This window comes from Culex quinquefasciatus, chromosome 2 (assembly GCF_015732765.1).
Source record: "Culex quinquefasciatus strain JHB chromosome 2, VPISU_Cqui_1.0_pri_paternal, whole genome shotgun sequence".
Taxonomy (NCBI): Eukaryota; Metazoa; Arthropoda; class Insecta; order Diptera; family Culicidae; genus Culex; species Culex quinquefasciatus.
This window is the reverse complement of record NC_051862.1, coordinates 220346213-220363373: the sequence shown is the minus strand read 5'-3', so window position 1 is coordinate 220363373 and position 17161 is coordinate 220346213. Positions and strand designations below refer to the sequence as shown.

Genomic DNA, 17161 nt, shown 5'->3' with positions numbered 1-17161 from the left:
AAGGGCAACGATAAGTGCCACCAACATTGTGTTGAGCCACCAGAGCGAGAGTGAAGTTTTTAATCTGAATGAAAAATTGTTGGGGGAGGGCCAACCAACAGAAAAAAAACTGCATACACTTAAGACTTAAGGTCTTCGTGACGATAAGGGCTACGCCGTCGCCGCAGTCAAGGAAATGGAGAGAGAAGCAAATTGAGCGAAAGTGACATTTCGTCAGTGCGGTCTGTGTCTGGAATGGGAAATTTCACCCACCAAGGGTACAATGATTGTACTGTTTTTTGCTTGTAGTGTATTTTTTCTGACCCTCTCCTTATAGTACTCGCGATTTGATTCGGACCAACAGTGTTGCTGCCGTGGTCAACGAACTCCACCCGGGCTGGCCGCACTGTAATTGTGAGCTCGAGCTTGAATCAAACTCAATTGAGATTGACAGGCTTTGTGCAGCCGTAATTGGTGAGTTTTTTGCTTCTATTGATACACTTTTTGTATGGTGGTGGAAAAAATCGTTGATTGAAATTAACGAAAAGATACCAAGCGAAAACGCCTAAAAGTATACTATGAATTCAACATGTTTGAACGCATCACAATTACGGACGTCAATTTTGAAAGTTTTACAGTTAACCGATATGTTCAATGACATTAATAATCTTCGACGAAAACTATTTTTATAAAGCATCTTTATTATGGACGTCAACATCAAGTACCTTGGTGCAATATACTGTAAATCAAATTTAAAGTTGTTTTTTATATTTCGGGTATTTTTAAAAAGTATTCTTAACGATTCTTGAAGCGCCGAAGGTTAGGCCATGAATATTTTGTTCCAAAAGCGTCTCAATCACAGACGTCAAAGTCGTATACCATAATGATACTGTTGAAACAAAATGAAATTCTTCTCTATTACGGACGTCAACATCAAGCACCATATGGACTGCATTGGATAAAGTTGAATATTGGAGCTGTTTTTTCCGGGGTAAGTACACAGTGTAAGTGGTTCGAGTGAAATCCAAGGTAAGTGTTTAAAATCTTTCAACTGTCAATTCTGTCAAACTAATTTTAAGTATACTTAGGATCAACATTTCTCGAGTAGGCCACACCCAACATCCATAGCTGACTCACCTGAAAAGATAAGAAAATAAGGTACACAATTAGCTTTCAAGTTTTTCTTCAAGCTTCTCTGATAATGCAAACTAAAGAATACAAAAGGCAGGCAATCACTTTCAACTTTCTCCTTCATTTCTCGCCCCCACCTCCTTTTCGACACTTTTCAATCATTAGTTTCAATATTGCTGTTTAAGCCCCCGATTCGTTTTGTACCGATTTTCGCTCCACGTACGTGAAATTGCCTTATCAATAGAAAAAGGCAAAAATCGAAGTTAATTTCCCATTTGATGCGCGCGCCCGCACGCTTTAAGATTAAGTTTTTTTTCAAACCGGGCCATTCAAGAGCAGGACAATTAGAGTAATTGATAGAAATTATGGATGTTTGTTTTTTTTTCTTTGCGTAACCGTGCTTGTGGTCAAAACAATTTGGTGCCCTCGTTAGCACCCCCGCCAGGAGGCGTTTAAGCTTTGTTTGGACACGTGTTGGGTCCGGAGGTTTTGGAGAAAGACTTTCTACCAATAAGGGCCGTTTAACACCTACCAAGAGAATAGAAAAAGGTGTTTGCACTGAAAGGGCCCACGGTCTTTCGTACATGGCAATTGCTTGAGGGCTTTTTTGTAGTAAGAAAAAAAAAAATCAAAGTACAACACTTCTCAATTATAGGGCTGCGGGTACCACCATAAACAAATTAGTACTTAGTTATGCTTATTATGCTATGTTCGTTGCTTTCTGTCTTAACAATTTATGCTGGTGAAATTTGTGAAATGCGGAAGTCTCTAATAAATAACAAATTTTTACTTTAAAAAATCTTCTAGAAATCAACAAAATCAAAATGTAGGTCAAATAATTCTTGCCTTAAACCCCAGATAAAATGTCACCACAAGCCAACGAAGGACGTGACATTCGAGACCTTTGGACGTTTTACAGGGTACTTAAATCAATCGAGGTCGTCGTCTTCCACAAATCGAAATAAAAGGAGTTTCACCTCCCATTTTATGACGATCGTTGTCAGGTGGGCACAAGTTGAAAGGGTACCCGGGTAAAAAAATGCCATTTGATTACCATATTGGATTATAGAACTACACTTTGCGGAATAGTAATTATTTTTTCGAAATAGTATTTCAATTTCCCAAATTAGAAATTTGACTATTTCAAACTATTCAAACAAACTAAATGGTCCACAAATTTATTTTATGGTAACAATTTGACAAATATTACTTGGACCATTTATCAACCATATGACGAACCGTTTTTCGATGAATTTTTTACTGATTATTGAATGGTTAATGTTAAACCTTTTGAGAGGTATGAAATGGTAGAAATACCATAAGCTGAACAGTACTTATATGGTTGTTTTCTATGCGGGTAGGCAGAGGAAAAGTGCATCAAAAGATTCAATTAGAAATACACAGGGCAAGGAGACAGTCAAAGGACAATACAATGGGACGCGAATTGAGATATAACATTCATGGTGTGACTTGCCAAAGTGAGTTCGTCATTGATGGAGCGAGAGAAGGAGAAAAGAAACGAAAGGGTTGCGAATTCATTGTGTGAATGAAACGGAATGACGTCTGCAAATATGCGAGAAATGATACTGAGAGGATAAAGATAAATTTGTTATGGTTGGAAAAGCTGACATCTGAATTGTCTTTTTCAGTCGAACATAAATGTTTTTGGGTGTTTTAAAATTTTAGGGTCGGTTTCGAAATTTTGAAAATATTTTTATTAGCGATATCGGAAAATTTTACAGTGCTTTCATTTTTAAATTGAATTAAAAAATCATTTATTAAAAATTCAGCAACCATTGAACCGAATCTTTAATATTTTTGAAAAATTTTATGGTAAATGACCAGGTAAAAAAACCACGTTACCACAAAAAAAAATGGTGAAAATAACTAGAAAACGGTGCACGACATCGAATTTTGTATGAAGTTTTTTTTTATTGGAAATTTGATTTTACATCTTAACCCTCTACAACCTAACCCCGCCTTTAGACGGGCTTCGATCTTAAAAATCACCAAAAATCAATTTTCCAACCGATTCTTGATCTTTAAAAAGCATTGGAAAGAAGAACTCTTAAAATTTTCGAAAATTTCAGGTTTGGAAGTTTAACTTGTTTTATGTGACTTTGCCAATGTTTTTAAAAATGACATTTTTTTATGGGTCAACTTTGGGCGTGTTTTTTACTAACATTTCCTATAATTTTAGTATAAAGAAGTATGCAGCATTTTTGTAGTGTCCCAGACTATGCCTCTGCGCATTTTTTTGCAATTTAAATGATGATGGTGCCATTCTATAGCAGAAAATGTGAAAAACATGCAAATAATTGACAAAGTGACTGTAAAAACGTGAAAAAATTTGATAGGCAAAATATAATTATATTAGGTGGTAGAATAGGCCAAATACCACCAAAAACAAACATAAACTAAACAAGATAAATGCAAATTAAAATACTAAAAATAAAACAAGAAAAACATAAAGCAAGAGAAGTAAAGTTTTTCGTAGAACAAAAGTTGCTCAAAATGATCGCCTCAACGCGGGAAAAATAAATATTTTTGAAAAAAAATTGGGCAGTAGAGGATTAAAATAAAATCGAAATATTTTATCGATTTTTCCACGTTTTTGAAAAATCATTGAAGATTCGAAAAATTGGCAACCTTGCTAAATTAATGTTGACTAGCTTGAACTATTGCTTAGGGAGCATTCTTTTATTACGTAACGCAAAAAATAGGTTTTTGGACACCCCCTCGTAACAAATGTCAGGGTTGAATTTAAAGTATGTTTTACTAGAGAGACGGAATATTTTAAAATACTCTCATTAAATTCATAAATTTAAATTCAACGCTATTTTTGGTGATGTAGAAAAAACTCGGCTTTATTGCTTAATTTTCTTTCGGCAACCGTCTTGTCCAATCGTCAATATTTTAGAAAAAAAATAGTAAAAGAAGATTTTTCCAGTACTGAACAGGTAAAAAAATCACGTTATCACAAAAATAAAAACATTTTTTAGGAAAAATAACTAGAAAAAGTTGCACGACATCGAATTTTGTGTTTTGCCTTCCTCACCTCAATGAGGAAAGGCTATAAAATCACTCGAAAAATGAACTTCTTTATTTGACCTCGTAGACCCACCTATCGACTCAGAATCAAATTCTGAACAAATGTCTGTGTGTGTGTCTGGATGTGAGTCCGTGCACCGAAAAAAATGCACACGATTATCTCCGGACTGGCTGGACCGATTTGGACCGTTTTGGTCTCATTCGATTCGTCTTGGGGTCCCACAAGATCCTAGTTAATATTATGAAGTTTAGAAAAGTACTTCAAAAGTTATGCTAAAAAAACGATTTGGCTAGAGTTTGAAGTATTATAAAAAGGGTGGTTTTTGTAAGAAAACCCGTCATGCTATATATTGTTAGAAAGATATTTGAAAGACCTTTCCAACGCGTTCAAAAGATTGAAGATCTGCCAATCCCATCAAAAGTTATAAATACTTAAGTGTTATTTATACACTTTTTTGAGGCCGGATCTCAAATATTTTGATGAAAAGGTTGTCCGGATCTATCATGCGACCCATCGTTGAATAGGTAATCAAACGACCTTTCCAACAAGCCCAAAAGATTGAAGATCTGTCAACCATATCAAAAGTTATAAGTACTTTAGTGTTTTTTAATAAACTTTTTTTGAGGCCGGATCTCAGATATTTTGATAAAAATATGCGAGGAAGGCACCAACCACCTAAAGGTGGATTAAGTAACGTTTTTTAAAATGAAATTGTGATTTTACACCTTAAAAATAAAGACGAAATATTTTATCAACTTTCCACCAGGTAAAAATATGAAAAATCTGGCTAAGTATCGATTAAAAATCTGGAAAAATCTGGCAGACGAAAATCTAACAATTTTGAATGATGAAGGGGAGAGAGGATATACATTAATTTAAAAGTTTGTAGAATTCAGATGGTTTAACTGATTTTATGGCCTCAAAAATATTGAATTTGCATTTTCTTTAAGAAAAACGCATCCATTTTTTTTTATTTCAATTAAATTCGTCAATTTTAATCAAAATGTTTTTCAAAATGGGCATAAAGTAAAAAATCTGGCACAGAGAAAGGTGAATCTTTATTCTTGCAGACATTTTAAAAATCTGGCATTCCCAGATTTATGTGGCAACCGGCAACCATGTTTCCACGTTAAAAAAATCATGGTATATTCGAATAATTGGCAACACTGCCAAATGAGTTAGGACCAGCTTGTGCTGTTGCCCAATAGTTTTTTTTTATCTACTTAAACATATTCAAAAACGTGATTCCTCAAAAAATGTTATTTTTAGCAATACAATTTTTGTGTGAAAAGTTGAATTTAAAAATGAGTATTTTTTTTAGAGCGCTGCTATTTTTTCTGAGAAGTCCAGAGAAGTCACCAAATCGATAAAAAAATCCGTTTTCAAGATACAGATTTTTTATTTCTTTAATATTCTTTCTGTATGGGCACTTTGTGGCCTACTTTGGGAAACTGAGGTAAAGGGCCGTATACGAAGTTATGATAAAATATATATAATATAGTTTGTTGACGAAGAATTCAAATGAAAAAGAAGTCTCAACTCTTCGTCAACAAACTACAAAAGTGACGAAATATCAACCCTGACTTATTCTACAAGTTATCACTTCTTGGGCATCTTAAACTTCAAGCTACGAGGTCATCCTGCCACCATAAATCGTGTCATTCAGCATCCCTAAAACGGACATAATGACTGTTTTAGCTCACCCTGATGCAGTTTATTCCAAGGCAGACAAAAGTCCCACTTCACAATCGGGATGGTCCCGATCACCAAAGTGCCACTTTCTGCAGTCAAAAGAGCAAAAACACAAAACAATAATAACAGTTTCTCAGAGGCGCAACACAGAAAGAGATCCACCATCGTTGATACACCGTTTTTAAAAGGTAGCGGGAAATGGTCATGATCCATTTTTACGATACAAATCTCCTCCTTCGCGGCGACGACAGTAGTTTAGAAGAGCGCGACAAAACAAACTCAAAATAAAAATAATAACACGCCGAGGGTCGTAGATTACAATGTTTTGGGTCCGTCCCTCGCAGAGTTCTACGGGATGGGACGTGCCAAGAGTGTAAATAAAGGTGGAAATTTACGCTAAGCATAAATATGGAGCACGGCCGGGTAGACAAAATCTCGCTTTTGTTTTGTTTTACGAGGAAGAAAAGTAGTTTATTTAGTGTGAACTTCACAAAAATGGTACGAGGGCGAGATAATAACATGGAAGTGGAAATTGAATATAAATGAATCTGAAGGGAGAAATTGTTTCACCTAAAATTACACACCGCCTTATCGCGATCAAATCCGGGAGACCCTACCATCTCTATGAAACTTAACCAAATAGAAAAACAATTTACAGGTGGGTTGAAAGAAGCAGGTGCCTCTCAGCGCTGCGCTAAATGGAAAATTTGTAAAACGCTGCCTGTTTACAAAGCGGGCTCTTAATGAGAGTTTGCTTAGTCGCTACCTTAGTTGGCGCGGGGCGATTAAGCCAAGGGTGAGTAAAAAATGGGGACCCCTGCTTAAAGCAGGCTCGGGAGGAGATTGTTTTTGCATAATACAATTTTGTTTTTACTCATGTGGGATATGTGGGCAGGGAAAAAAAACACTTTTTATGTAATTACTTGGAAGAAGCGGTCTGCTCCACCCCATAAAAGGGTGCGGGAAGGTCTGGAGTAAAAAGTGTAAGATTTTTAAGGTGAAAGTTGCGGCGCAAAGTGACGGGGTAGCGACAGGTGGATTCGACGAAAGAAAGTGAGATTTTAATCTCGAGCAGGGACATCAAATTTAGAGAGATGACCCAGATGATTCAAGGTTATTTGGATTAAGGGTGTCATAAAAGGGCTAATGGGTGGTAGTTAACTGCTGTGAAGGTCTTTTGTTGACTAAACAAAAACAAACAAAAATTAAAATAAAATGGCTGCAAATGTTTGTGTAAATTTTTGTGTAATTTTGGTCTAATTTTTGTGCAACTTTTGTTTGATTTTGGTGTGATTTTGGTGTAATTGTAATCTTATGTAATTCATTTGCAATTTTCGTGTATTTGTTGTGTAGTTTTTGTGTGATTTTTGTGTAATTTTGGTACTTTTGGTAACTTGAGTAGTTTTGGTAGTTTTGATTTTTTTTTTTGTAATTTTGGTAACTTTGATAATTTTGGTAATTCTACTTAATCTGCTAATTGGTAATTTAGGTAAATCTGGTACCTTGATTTTTTTTTGTATTTAGGTAATTTTGATAATTTTGGTAATTTTGGTAATTTTGGTGATTTTGGTAATTTTGGTATTTTTTGTAATTTTGGTAATTTTGATAATTTTGATAATTTTGATAATTTTGATAATTTTGATAATTTTGATAATTTTGATAATTTTGATAATTTTGATAATTTTGATAATTTTGATAATTTTGATAATTTTGATAATTTTGATAATTTTGATAATTTTGATAATTTTGATAATTTTGATAATTTTGATAATTTTGATAATTTTGATAATTTTGATAATTTTGATAATTTAGATAATTTTGATAATTTTGATAATTTTGATAATTTTGATAATTTTGATAATTTTGATAATTTTGATAATTTTGATAATTTTGATAATTTTGATAATTTTGATAATTTTGATAATTTTGATAATTTTGATAATTTTGATAATTTTGATAATTTTGATAATTTTGATAATTTTGATAATTTTGATAATTTTGATAATTTTGATAATTTTGATAATTTTGATAATTTTGATAATTTTGATAATTTTGATAATTTTGATAATTTTGATAATTTTGATAATTTTGATAATTTTGATAATTTTGATAATTTTGATAATTTTGATAATTTTGATAATTTTGATAATTTTGATAATTTTGATAATTTTGATAATTTTGATAATTTTGATAATTTTGATAATTTTGATAATTTTGATAATTTTGATGATTTCGATAATCTTGATATTTTTGTAAATTGAAAAGAAAACAAGCTGTAAAAGTAATATAATATTTACTCTAAACCAACTTATGTAAATCAAATCTCAAATTTGATTCCCAAATCATTTCATTTCCATTCCTCCAATCTACAACTGCTAGTAGTTTGTCTGATATACAACCTCGCAAACATGGAACTATTCCTTCGCTGTCAGCTTCCTCTCATGATAACCATCTGCTGAGCAAGCTGCCACCTTCAGCTGAAACACAAGTCGACATGACTGCAGTACAATGTTTATTTCCATACGGTTCCAAGTTAGTAATAGCAAGTTGCTACTCGTTTTTCACCCGAGTCTCGCCACTTATGCCGAAGAAAAATTTCATAATTTGCAAATATTATGCACGCAGACATACACAGAGTCACACACATGCAAATTACCATAACTTTCCATCAGCCCGATATCAACACTCTTAAAACTGCCTTCCTTCCTTCCTGAAGAGTTTTAAACTGCGTTGAATGCAATGCATTTTTCCCTGACGTGTAACACTAGCAGCTCAAACCGAGTCGGTGTTGTAAATTGGAGAAAATTTTATCTCTTTTCATTCATTTCCGTGCGCGCGCGCGCTTTCCGATTGTTTACGACCACAAAGTCTGCATTAGGGAATGTTAGTGGAGTGTTAGTATGGGAAGTGGGAGGGTGAAATTATTAAATTTACACCTCCTTTTTCTTTTTTAAAAAGCTCGCTCGGAAAACAGAGGCAATTATTGTGCAATATTTTTCCTCTTCATTTTTCCCATCACAACACTTCTCCTATAAGAGGAAGCTCTGAAAGGCCAATAGAGATGGGGGTTTGTTTACAATCCCCCCAGCGCAATAGGGTTGACCATCACCTTTTTTGATTGCGACTGGTTAAATTTGTATTCGTGAATTGTGTGAAGAAGGATGGGATGGGACGGCGATGATGATAATGGGCATCGCCTCTGGCGAGCAGATACTTATTACAGCTCGTTTTCGTTTATTTTTATTTGCCCGTTTCCCCTTTTATGTGAATTACTGATCAATGGGTGCTTAAGAGCCCCATTATGATGGTGGTGCGTTGATTTGAAGCGTTAGCGTTTGTGTTTGGCTTTGGGTTTGAATGGCGTGCCAAATTGCTCTTTGACTTGTTTGGACGGGGAAGTGTTTGTGATTGTTTTTGGGTGGGAATTCCTTCCGGAAGATGAGGTAACCTTAAAAAGGCTGAAATTCACAAATTATTTTCAATTAGTTTAATTGTTTAATCTCACGTTACATCAATTCGCAAACGGTTCAAGCTCACGTTCTTACAATCCACGTGACATTGACCAGCGGCGTACAATTGCTCAGTCCCCTTCACAAACTCCGTCACGACTCCGCCAGACATCCGCTCGATCTCCACTCACAAATCTTGATGTTTATTTTGCTCAGGACGCACCTTTTGCCTGCACCAAGTGTCACATTAGTCAATTTTTTATTACCCGTTCGTGCGAACGACTATAAATCTTCATTAGGACCAATCTGCCCGTTGAAATCAAAAGTGGCGTAAGCGCCAACTTGAAAATTAACTAAATTTGTCGCATACGTCATTCTGCAGAAACGCGACCTAAAGGTTGCGAAAATTGTCGTGTGCGAACTCTTTTTTCTCAACTACAAAGCGCGCGTTTAAGAAATCGGAGCGCGATTAAAATCACACGCGCGCGCACCGTTTTGTGGTGCAATTCTTTTCGCATAAAATTAACTGCAGCCCGTTTCTTAAGACCTCACCTGAGCCTCGAGTAGATAACATTGCGGCCGTTTAAGGTTGTTGCAAAATGTGCAAGCGCGCGCGCGCGCAAGATCATCTGTTTGAGGTTAGGTTCGGAAAAAATGTGCACTCTGACATCCAAGTGTGCCTTGCGGGAAGGGTTCTTGGAGCGGGTTAAATGCGCCAACTGCGTTGGGAAAATTGCAGCTAATTTTCGGTTGAACTTCGTTTGTCAATTAGGTCAAGAATAGGTTAAAAAACATCATGTTTAAGTTTGACTTTTGGACTTCTTAATTTTGATCCTTTATTTTAGGTGCTGAATACGTCCTAATACGTACTAAACTGATTACACTTTCAAAACAAAATAAAGTTAGAAAATTTACGGTTTAGTTTAAGCTGAAAACTCCAAGTGACTGTATCAAGTCACCTGAGTCCCGAGAGTTGTTGCAAAATGTGCAAGTGCACGTGCTCAAGATTATCTGTGCAAGGTTAAATTTGCAGCTAATTTACGATTCACGACATAATTCTGATGAAATTTGACGGTTTTCAAGAAGGGCCACAATTGTCTTCAATAAATTAGGGGGGTCAGATGGTCAATGCTTTCATTTCAAATGCACCTTCAAAGTGTCTGACAGTTCCTTTGATGTGACTTAAAATAATCTGTCTCCAGGAATCGATTACTAAACTGAGGGTTGTCAATGTTTAGGGGAAACAGTTCATCAATATGCTGCTTGTTGAAGAACGTTTCAAATTTTGATTACAGTATTTTTGTAGGAAGGTCTCCCCTATTCTTGAAAGTTGAAGCAGCTTAAGTGTTGAAATCTTCTATTTTCACTATCCAGTTTGGAGTTGAAAGTCCACCAAGATGTCCAGCCCAGCCTTCGTTCGTCACCTTCCGGAGGAGCTTCAGGTGATGCCTTTCAGTCTGAGAATCATGAGCCTTATCGGAGTGTGGGGTTCGCGGGATCGCTTTTACCGATTTTGTATAATTTTCTCGTATGGAATTATTATTGTACTGTTTCCAAAAGCGGTTCTAGGAATAGGAAGCAGCGATTACGGAGCGATTGCAAAGGGAATAGGCGAATTTTTGTTTGAATTTGTAATATTTGCTTTTATGGTGATTTTTGTCACCAAACGAAGGCATTTTGAAGCGATGATCTATGAATTGACCGATATGTTTAAAAAAGGTAAAATAAACTAACTATTTTCAAGGTAATGTAAACTTACAAAAACATATTTCCAGTTACTTTCAGAGAGCAGACCAGGAACTGCACAGAGATAATCATCAAGCAAAACATCCAACTTAAAAAGTTCTACAACATTTCTGTTATGTATTGCGGATATGCAGCAATTGCGTACTGTCTTCCTTCGTTTTGCATCAGTCATTGGAGATATTGGACCTCTAAGTATTATAACTGTTCGAACCCATTGATTTTCGATCTACCTATGGAACAAGAGTAATCATCTTAACAATATATATATTGGAAAAACTAATCGAAATTCTTTTTTAAAGATTTTACGGACTGCAAATCCGTACCAACTTTCTACACTACCACATTTTTCTGCTGCTTTCATTACTGTCCTACTGTACGTCCTCGTCGTTCACATTTGTCAAAACTACCACGCCGCTCTTCATGATGAAGTACAACACTTTGGCTTATCGACTTGTCGCAGCGAAAATTCGAGAATTACCAAATCATTTAGCGGAATCAAAGCAATCGGAAATTTCAAAATCCGACCTAATCGAAGTCGTTCAACTGCATCGACAAGCTTACAAGTGAGTAAAGCCCCACGCAGTAAGCTTTGATCAATACGTTTCTTTTCGCAGGGTTACCAACTTGATAGAAAACATCTGTCAAATCCCGATGGCGCTTCAGTTTCTAACATGCATCTTGTTCTGGTGCCTGACCATGTTCTACGCTTCAACGGTAAAAAATCAGTCCATTTCAACTTCAATATAGTAATCATCGCAAATTTCCCGCAGAACGTCAACTTCAACCTGTTCAACGTGGCGCTGGCATTCTTCCTGTCACTGCTGGAAACGGCCGGCTATGCCTACTTGGGTTCGGAGCTGATCGAGGCGGCGGACTCGGTTGGCGCGGCCATCTACGATCTGCCGTGGTACGAGGATTCGGTTGAGATGCAGCGGTTTTACCGGTTGATGATTCAAAGGACACAGCAAAGGACGTGCGTTACGGGGGTGCGGTTTTTCGTCGTGGAGTTGACGAGCTTCAGCAAGGTGGGTTTGATTGGTTGGGAAGTTGGTTACAACTAGCAGGAGTTGTTTTTTTTAGGTGATGAATATGTCCTACTCGTACTATTTGATTTTGAAGGATGTTCTGAACAAATTGTAAACATTTTGATAACAATTTTAAGAAATCAATACAAACATTTCGAAACTATTGTCTTTGATGTTCTGACCTCATATTGATCATATTTTTTTTAAATCAGTCAAAAATAAGAGTAACCATTCAAAACTTCGAGAAGGATCACTCAAACCAACCAATCAATCATTTCTGAGCAAAAGCAGACTTTGCAACTTGAACTTTTTAACGGTCATCTCTTAAGCTTAATCGTTCCCAGCACCAATTGCTCGCAGCATCAATTAAGCCCAACTTTACGAGATCCTTTCACAACATCCCACAAGCAATTATTCTTCGCCACGTGGACCACATTTTGTCCCAACCTGAAGAGAGCACTTTAACCCTGCTCGAAAAAGCTCTCCACGGTGTGTGACAGGTGCCTCCTTAATAGCGTGTTGATTTATAAATATCGATTACGTCCCGACGTTTTTTATTGACCCTTCTCTCGAAAAAAGGGGGAAAAAGTAAACAGTAATGGTCCGACGACTTGCCGACGACGCCGGCCACGAGCCATAAAACGATACTGGACACACTCATAAGCCGGTAAAGTATGAGGGCATTTCACCCGCTTTGCCAGTCCTCTAAAAGCTTAATTATCTAATCTGAATGGCAGGTTAAACTTGATTGCTTTCGTAGGAGGTTATTTTTTAATGGGACTTTTCACTTTCGATTAACTCAACTTACGAGGCGTCTTTTGAATGGTTGATGCCGATTTTTTTGTTGAAAGGTCATTGACTTACCTAGAAAGAGAAAGAAAAGAGAAAGAAAAATCGTCAGCAAGATATTCAAAGTGGCATATTCCGTTCTTGAAACGAGCATTTCAACACCAAGTCCGTCCAAGTCCAACATATATACGTGCACCTAATTGGCACACAAAGGCCTTTCATTACAAAAGGGGGTTGTTGCGCGGTGATTGCTACTTGTTCCCCGCCAAGCAATCCCCGAAGGGATTGTTGTTTGTAACCCATTTATATCTCACACCTCCTTGTTGGAACGCGAGCAAAGTCGCAACCCGTTAGAATTAATCAATTGCACACAAGTCTGCAGAGCTTGAAGTGTGCTGCATAAAATGTGTTTTGCATCTGTGTGTCCCGAAGCCATTCAACTCGAACTCGTGCGAAGCGAAGGTTATGGCATTGTTCAAACATGCAATCTTGGCGGCGTTGTGGGAGATTTCACAAAGTTTGTATTTTTGTCTTATTTAAGTATTTTTCTTTTAATTTTGTGAATTTTGTATTTTTTGGCGTTTTGATTATTCAATTATTTAAGCTATTTAGGTCATTTAGATAATTTTGTAATTTTTGTAATTTGTGTCATTTTTGTCATTTTTGTCATTTTTGTCATTTTTGTCATTTTTGTCATTTTTGTCATTTTTGTCATTTTTGTCATTTTTGCCATTTTTGTCATTTTTGTCATTTTTGTCATTTTTGTCATTTTTGTCATTTTTGTCATTTTTGTCATTTTTGTCATTTTTGTCATTTTTGTCATTTTTGTCATTTTTGTCATTTTTGTAATTTTTGTCATTTTTGTCATTGTTGTCACTTTTGTCATTTTTGTCATTTTAGTCATTTTTGTCATTTTTGTCATTTTAGTCATTGGAGTCATTTCAGTCATTTTAGTCATTTTAGTCATTTTTGTCATTTTTGTCATTTTTGTCATTTTAGTCATTTTAGTCATTTTAGTCATTTTAGTCATTTTAGTCATTTTAGTCATTTTAATCATTTTAGTCATTTTATTCATTTTATTCATTTTATTCATTTTATTCATTTTATTCATTTTATTCATTTTATTCATTTTATTCATTTTATTCATTTTATTCATTTTATTCATTTTATTCATTTTATTCATTTTATTCAATTTATTCATTTTATTCATTTTATTCATTTTATTCATTTTATTCATTTTATTCATTTTATTCATTTTATTCATTTTATTCATTTTATTCATTTTATTCATTTTATTCATTTTATTCATTTTATTCATTTTATTCATTTTATTCATTTTATTCATTTTATTCATTTTATTCATTTTATTCATTTTATTCATTTTATTCATTTTATTCATTTTAATCATTTTATTCATTTTATTCATTTTATTCATTTTATTCATTTTATTCATTTTATTCATTTTATTCATTTTATTCATTTTATTCATTTTATTCATTTTATTCATTTTATTCATTTTATTCATTTTATTCATTTTATTCATTTTATTCATTTTATTCATTTTATTCATTTTATTCATTTTATTCATTTTATTCATTTTATTCATTTTATTCATTTTATTCATTTTATTCATTTTATTCATTTTATTCATTTTATTCATTTTATTCATTTTATTCATTTTATTCATTTTATTCATTTTATTCATTTTATTCATTTTATTCATTTTATTCATTTTATTCATTTTATTCATTTTATTCATTTTATTCATTTTAATCATTTTAATCATTTTATTCATTTTATTCATTTTATTCATTTTATTCATTTTATTCATTTTGGTATTTTTGGTTTTTTTTGTCATTTTCGTTATTTTTCATTACTGTCATTTTTTTCAATTTTGTCAATTTTGATAATTTTGTCAATTTTGTCAATTTTGTCATTTTGTCAATTTTGTCAATTTTATCAATTTTGAAAAATTTGTTAATTATGTCAATTTTGTCATTTTTATAATTTTGTTAATTTTGTTAATATTGATATTTTTGGTTATTTTGTCAATTTTGTCAATTTTGTCAATTTTGTCATTTTTATAATTTTGTTAATTTTGTTAATATTGATAATTTTGGTTATTTTGCCAATTTTGCCAATTTTGTCAATTTTGTCAATTTTGTCAATTTTGTCAATTTTGTCAATTTTGTCAATTTTGTCAATTTTGTCAATTTTGTCAATTTTGTCAATTTTGTCAATTTTGTCAATTTTGTCAATTTTGTCAATTTTGTCAATTTTGTCAATTTTTTCAATTTTGTCATTCAGGTCATTCAGGTTATTTAGGTCATTTAGGTTATTTAAGTTATTAAGGCCATTTAGGTCATTTAGATCATTTCGGTCATTTAGGTCATTTTAGCAATTTTTATAATTTTGTTAATATTGATAATTTTGGTAATTTTGTCAATTTTGCCAATTTTGTCAATTTTGTCAATTTTTTCAATTTTGTCAATTTTGTCAATTTTGTCAATTTTGTCAATTTTGTCAATTTTGTCAATTTTGTCAATTTTGTCAATTTTTTCAATTTTGTCAATTTTGTCAATTTTGTCAATTTTGTCAATTTTGTCAATTTTGTCAATTTTGTCAATTTTGTCAATTTTGTCAATTTTGTCAATTTTGTCAATTTTGTCAATTATGTCAATTTTGTCAATTTTGTCAATTTTGTCAATTTTGTCAATTTTGTCAATTTTGTCAATTTTGTCAATTTTGTCAATTTTGTAAATTTTGTCAATTTTGTCAATTTTGTCAATTTAGTAAATTTTGTCAATTTTGTCAATCTTGTCAATTTTTTCAATTTTTTAAATTTTGTCAATTTTGTATTTTTTTCAATTTTGTCATTCAGGTCATTCAGATTATTTAGGTCATTTAGGTTATTTAAGTTATTAAGGCCATTTAGGTCATTTAGATCATTTCGGTCATTTAGGTCATTTTGGCAATTTTTATAATTTTGTTAATATTGATAATTTTGGTAATTTTGTCAATTTTGTCAATTTTGTCAATTTTGTCAATTTTGTCAATTTTGTCAATTTTGCCAATTTTGCCAATTTTGTCAATTTTGTCAATTTTATCAATTTTGTCAATTTTGTCAATTTTGTCAATTTTGTCAATTTTGTCAATTTTGTCAATTTTGTCAATTTTGTCAATTTTGTCAATTTTGTCAATTTTGTCAATTTTATCAATTTTGTCAATTTTTTTTGTCAATTTTGTTAATTTTGTCAATTTTGTCATTCAGGTCATTTAGGTTATTTAAGTTATTTAGGCCATTTAGGTCATTTGTAATTTTGGTAATTTTGTAATTTTATTTATTTTGGTAATTTTGGTAATTTTAGTTATTTTGGTAATTTTGGTTATTTTGTTAATTTTGATAATTTTGGTAATTTTGGTCATTTTGGTCATTTTGGTCATTTTGTCAATTTTGTCAATTTTGTCAATTTTGTCAATTTTGTCAATTTTGTAAATTTTGTCAATTTTGTCAATTAAGTAAATTTTGTCAATTTTGTCAATCTTGTCAATTTTTTCAATTTTTTAAATTTTGTCAATTTTGTCAATTTTGTCAATTTTGTCAATTTTGTCAATTTTGTCAATTTTGTCAATTTTGTCAATTTTGTCAATTTTGTCAATTTTGTCAATTTTGTCAATTTTGTCAATTTTGTCAATTTTGTCAATTTTATCAATTTTGTCATTTTTGTCATTCAGGTCATTCAGGTTATTTAGGTCATTTAGGTTATTTAAGTTATTAAGGCCATTTAGGTCATTTAGATCATTTCGGTCATTTTGGTCATTTTAGCAATTTTGATAATTTTGATAATTTCGATTATTTTGATAATTTTGATAATTTTGATAATTTTGATAATTTTGATAATTTTGATAATTTTGATAATTTTGATAATTTTGATAATTTTGATAATTTTGATAATTTTGATAATTTTGATAATTTTGATAATTTTGATAATTTTGATAATTTTGATAATTTTGATAATTTTGATAATTTTGATAATTTTGATAATTTTGATAATTTTGATAATTTTGATAATTTTGATAATTTTGATAATTTTGATAATTTTGATAATTTTGATAATTTTGATAATTTTGATAATTTTGATAATTTAGATAATTTTGATAATTTTGATAATTTTGATAATTTTGATAATTTTGATAATTTTGATAATTTTGATAATTTTGATAATTTTGATAATTTTGATAATTTTGATAATTTTGATAATTTTGATAATTTAGATAATTTAGATAATTTAGATAAT

The 17161-nt window shown here is 32.4% G+C and overlaps 2 protein-coding genes across 2 annotated transcripts in view; one reads left to right on the top strand and one right to left on the bottom strand.

Moving 5' to 3' along the window:
- LOC6052980 overlaps positions 1-17161 on the bottom strand; it is a 321821-nt gene that overhangs the window by 77293 nt on the left and 227367 nt on the right. The gene's annotated exons all lie outside the window — the stretch shown is intronic.
- On the top strand, positions 10697-12230 carry LOC6035766. Its single transcript, XM_038253982.1, has 6 exons — positions 10697-11022; positions 11079-11292; positions 11349-11612; positions 11664-11763; positions 11820-12074; positions 12130-12230. Exons 1-6 carry the CDS (start codon positions 10701-10703, stop codon positions 12187-12189), a joined length of 1215 nt encoding a protein of 404 aa, XP_038109910.1. The 5' UTR covers positions 10697-10700; the 3' UTR covers positions 12190-12230.

Coding starts and splice junctions, on each gene's coding strand:
- LOC6035766 (XM_038253982.1), top strand. CDS start 10,701: ATGTCCAGCCCAGCCTTCGTTCGTCACCTTCCGGAGGAGCTTCAGGTG. Junction 11,023..11,078: donor GACCGATATGTTTAAAAAAG/GTAAAATAAACT, acceptor ACATATTTCCAG/TTACTTTCAGAGAGCAGACC. Junction 11,613..11,663: donor CTGCATCGACAAGCTTACAA/GTGAGTAAAGCC, acceptor TTCTTTTCGCAG/GGTTACCAACTTGATAGAAA.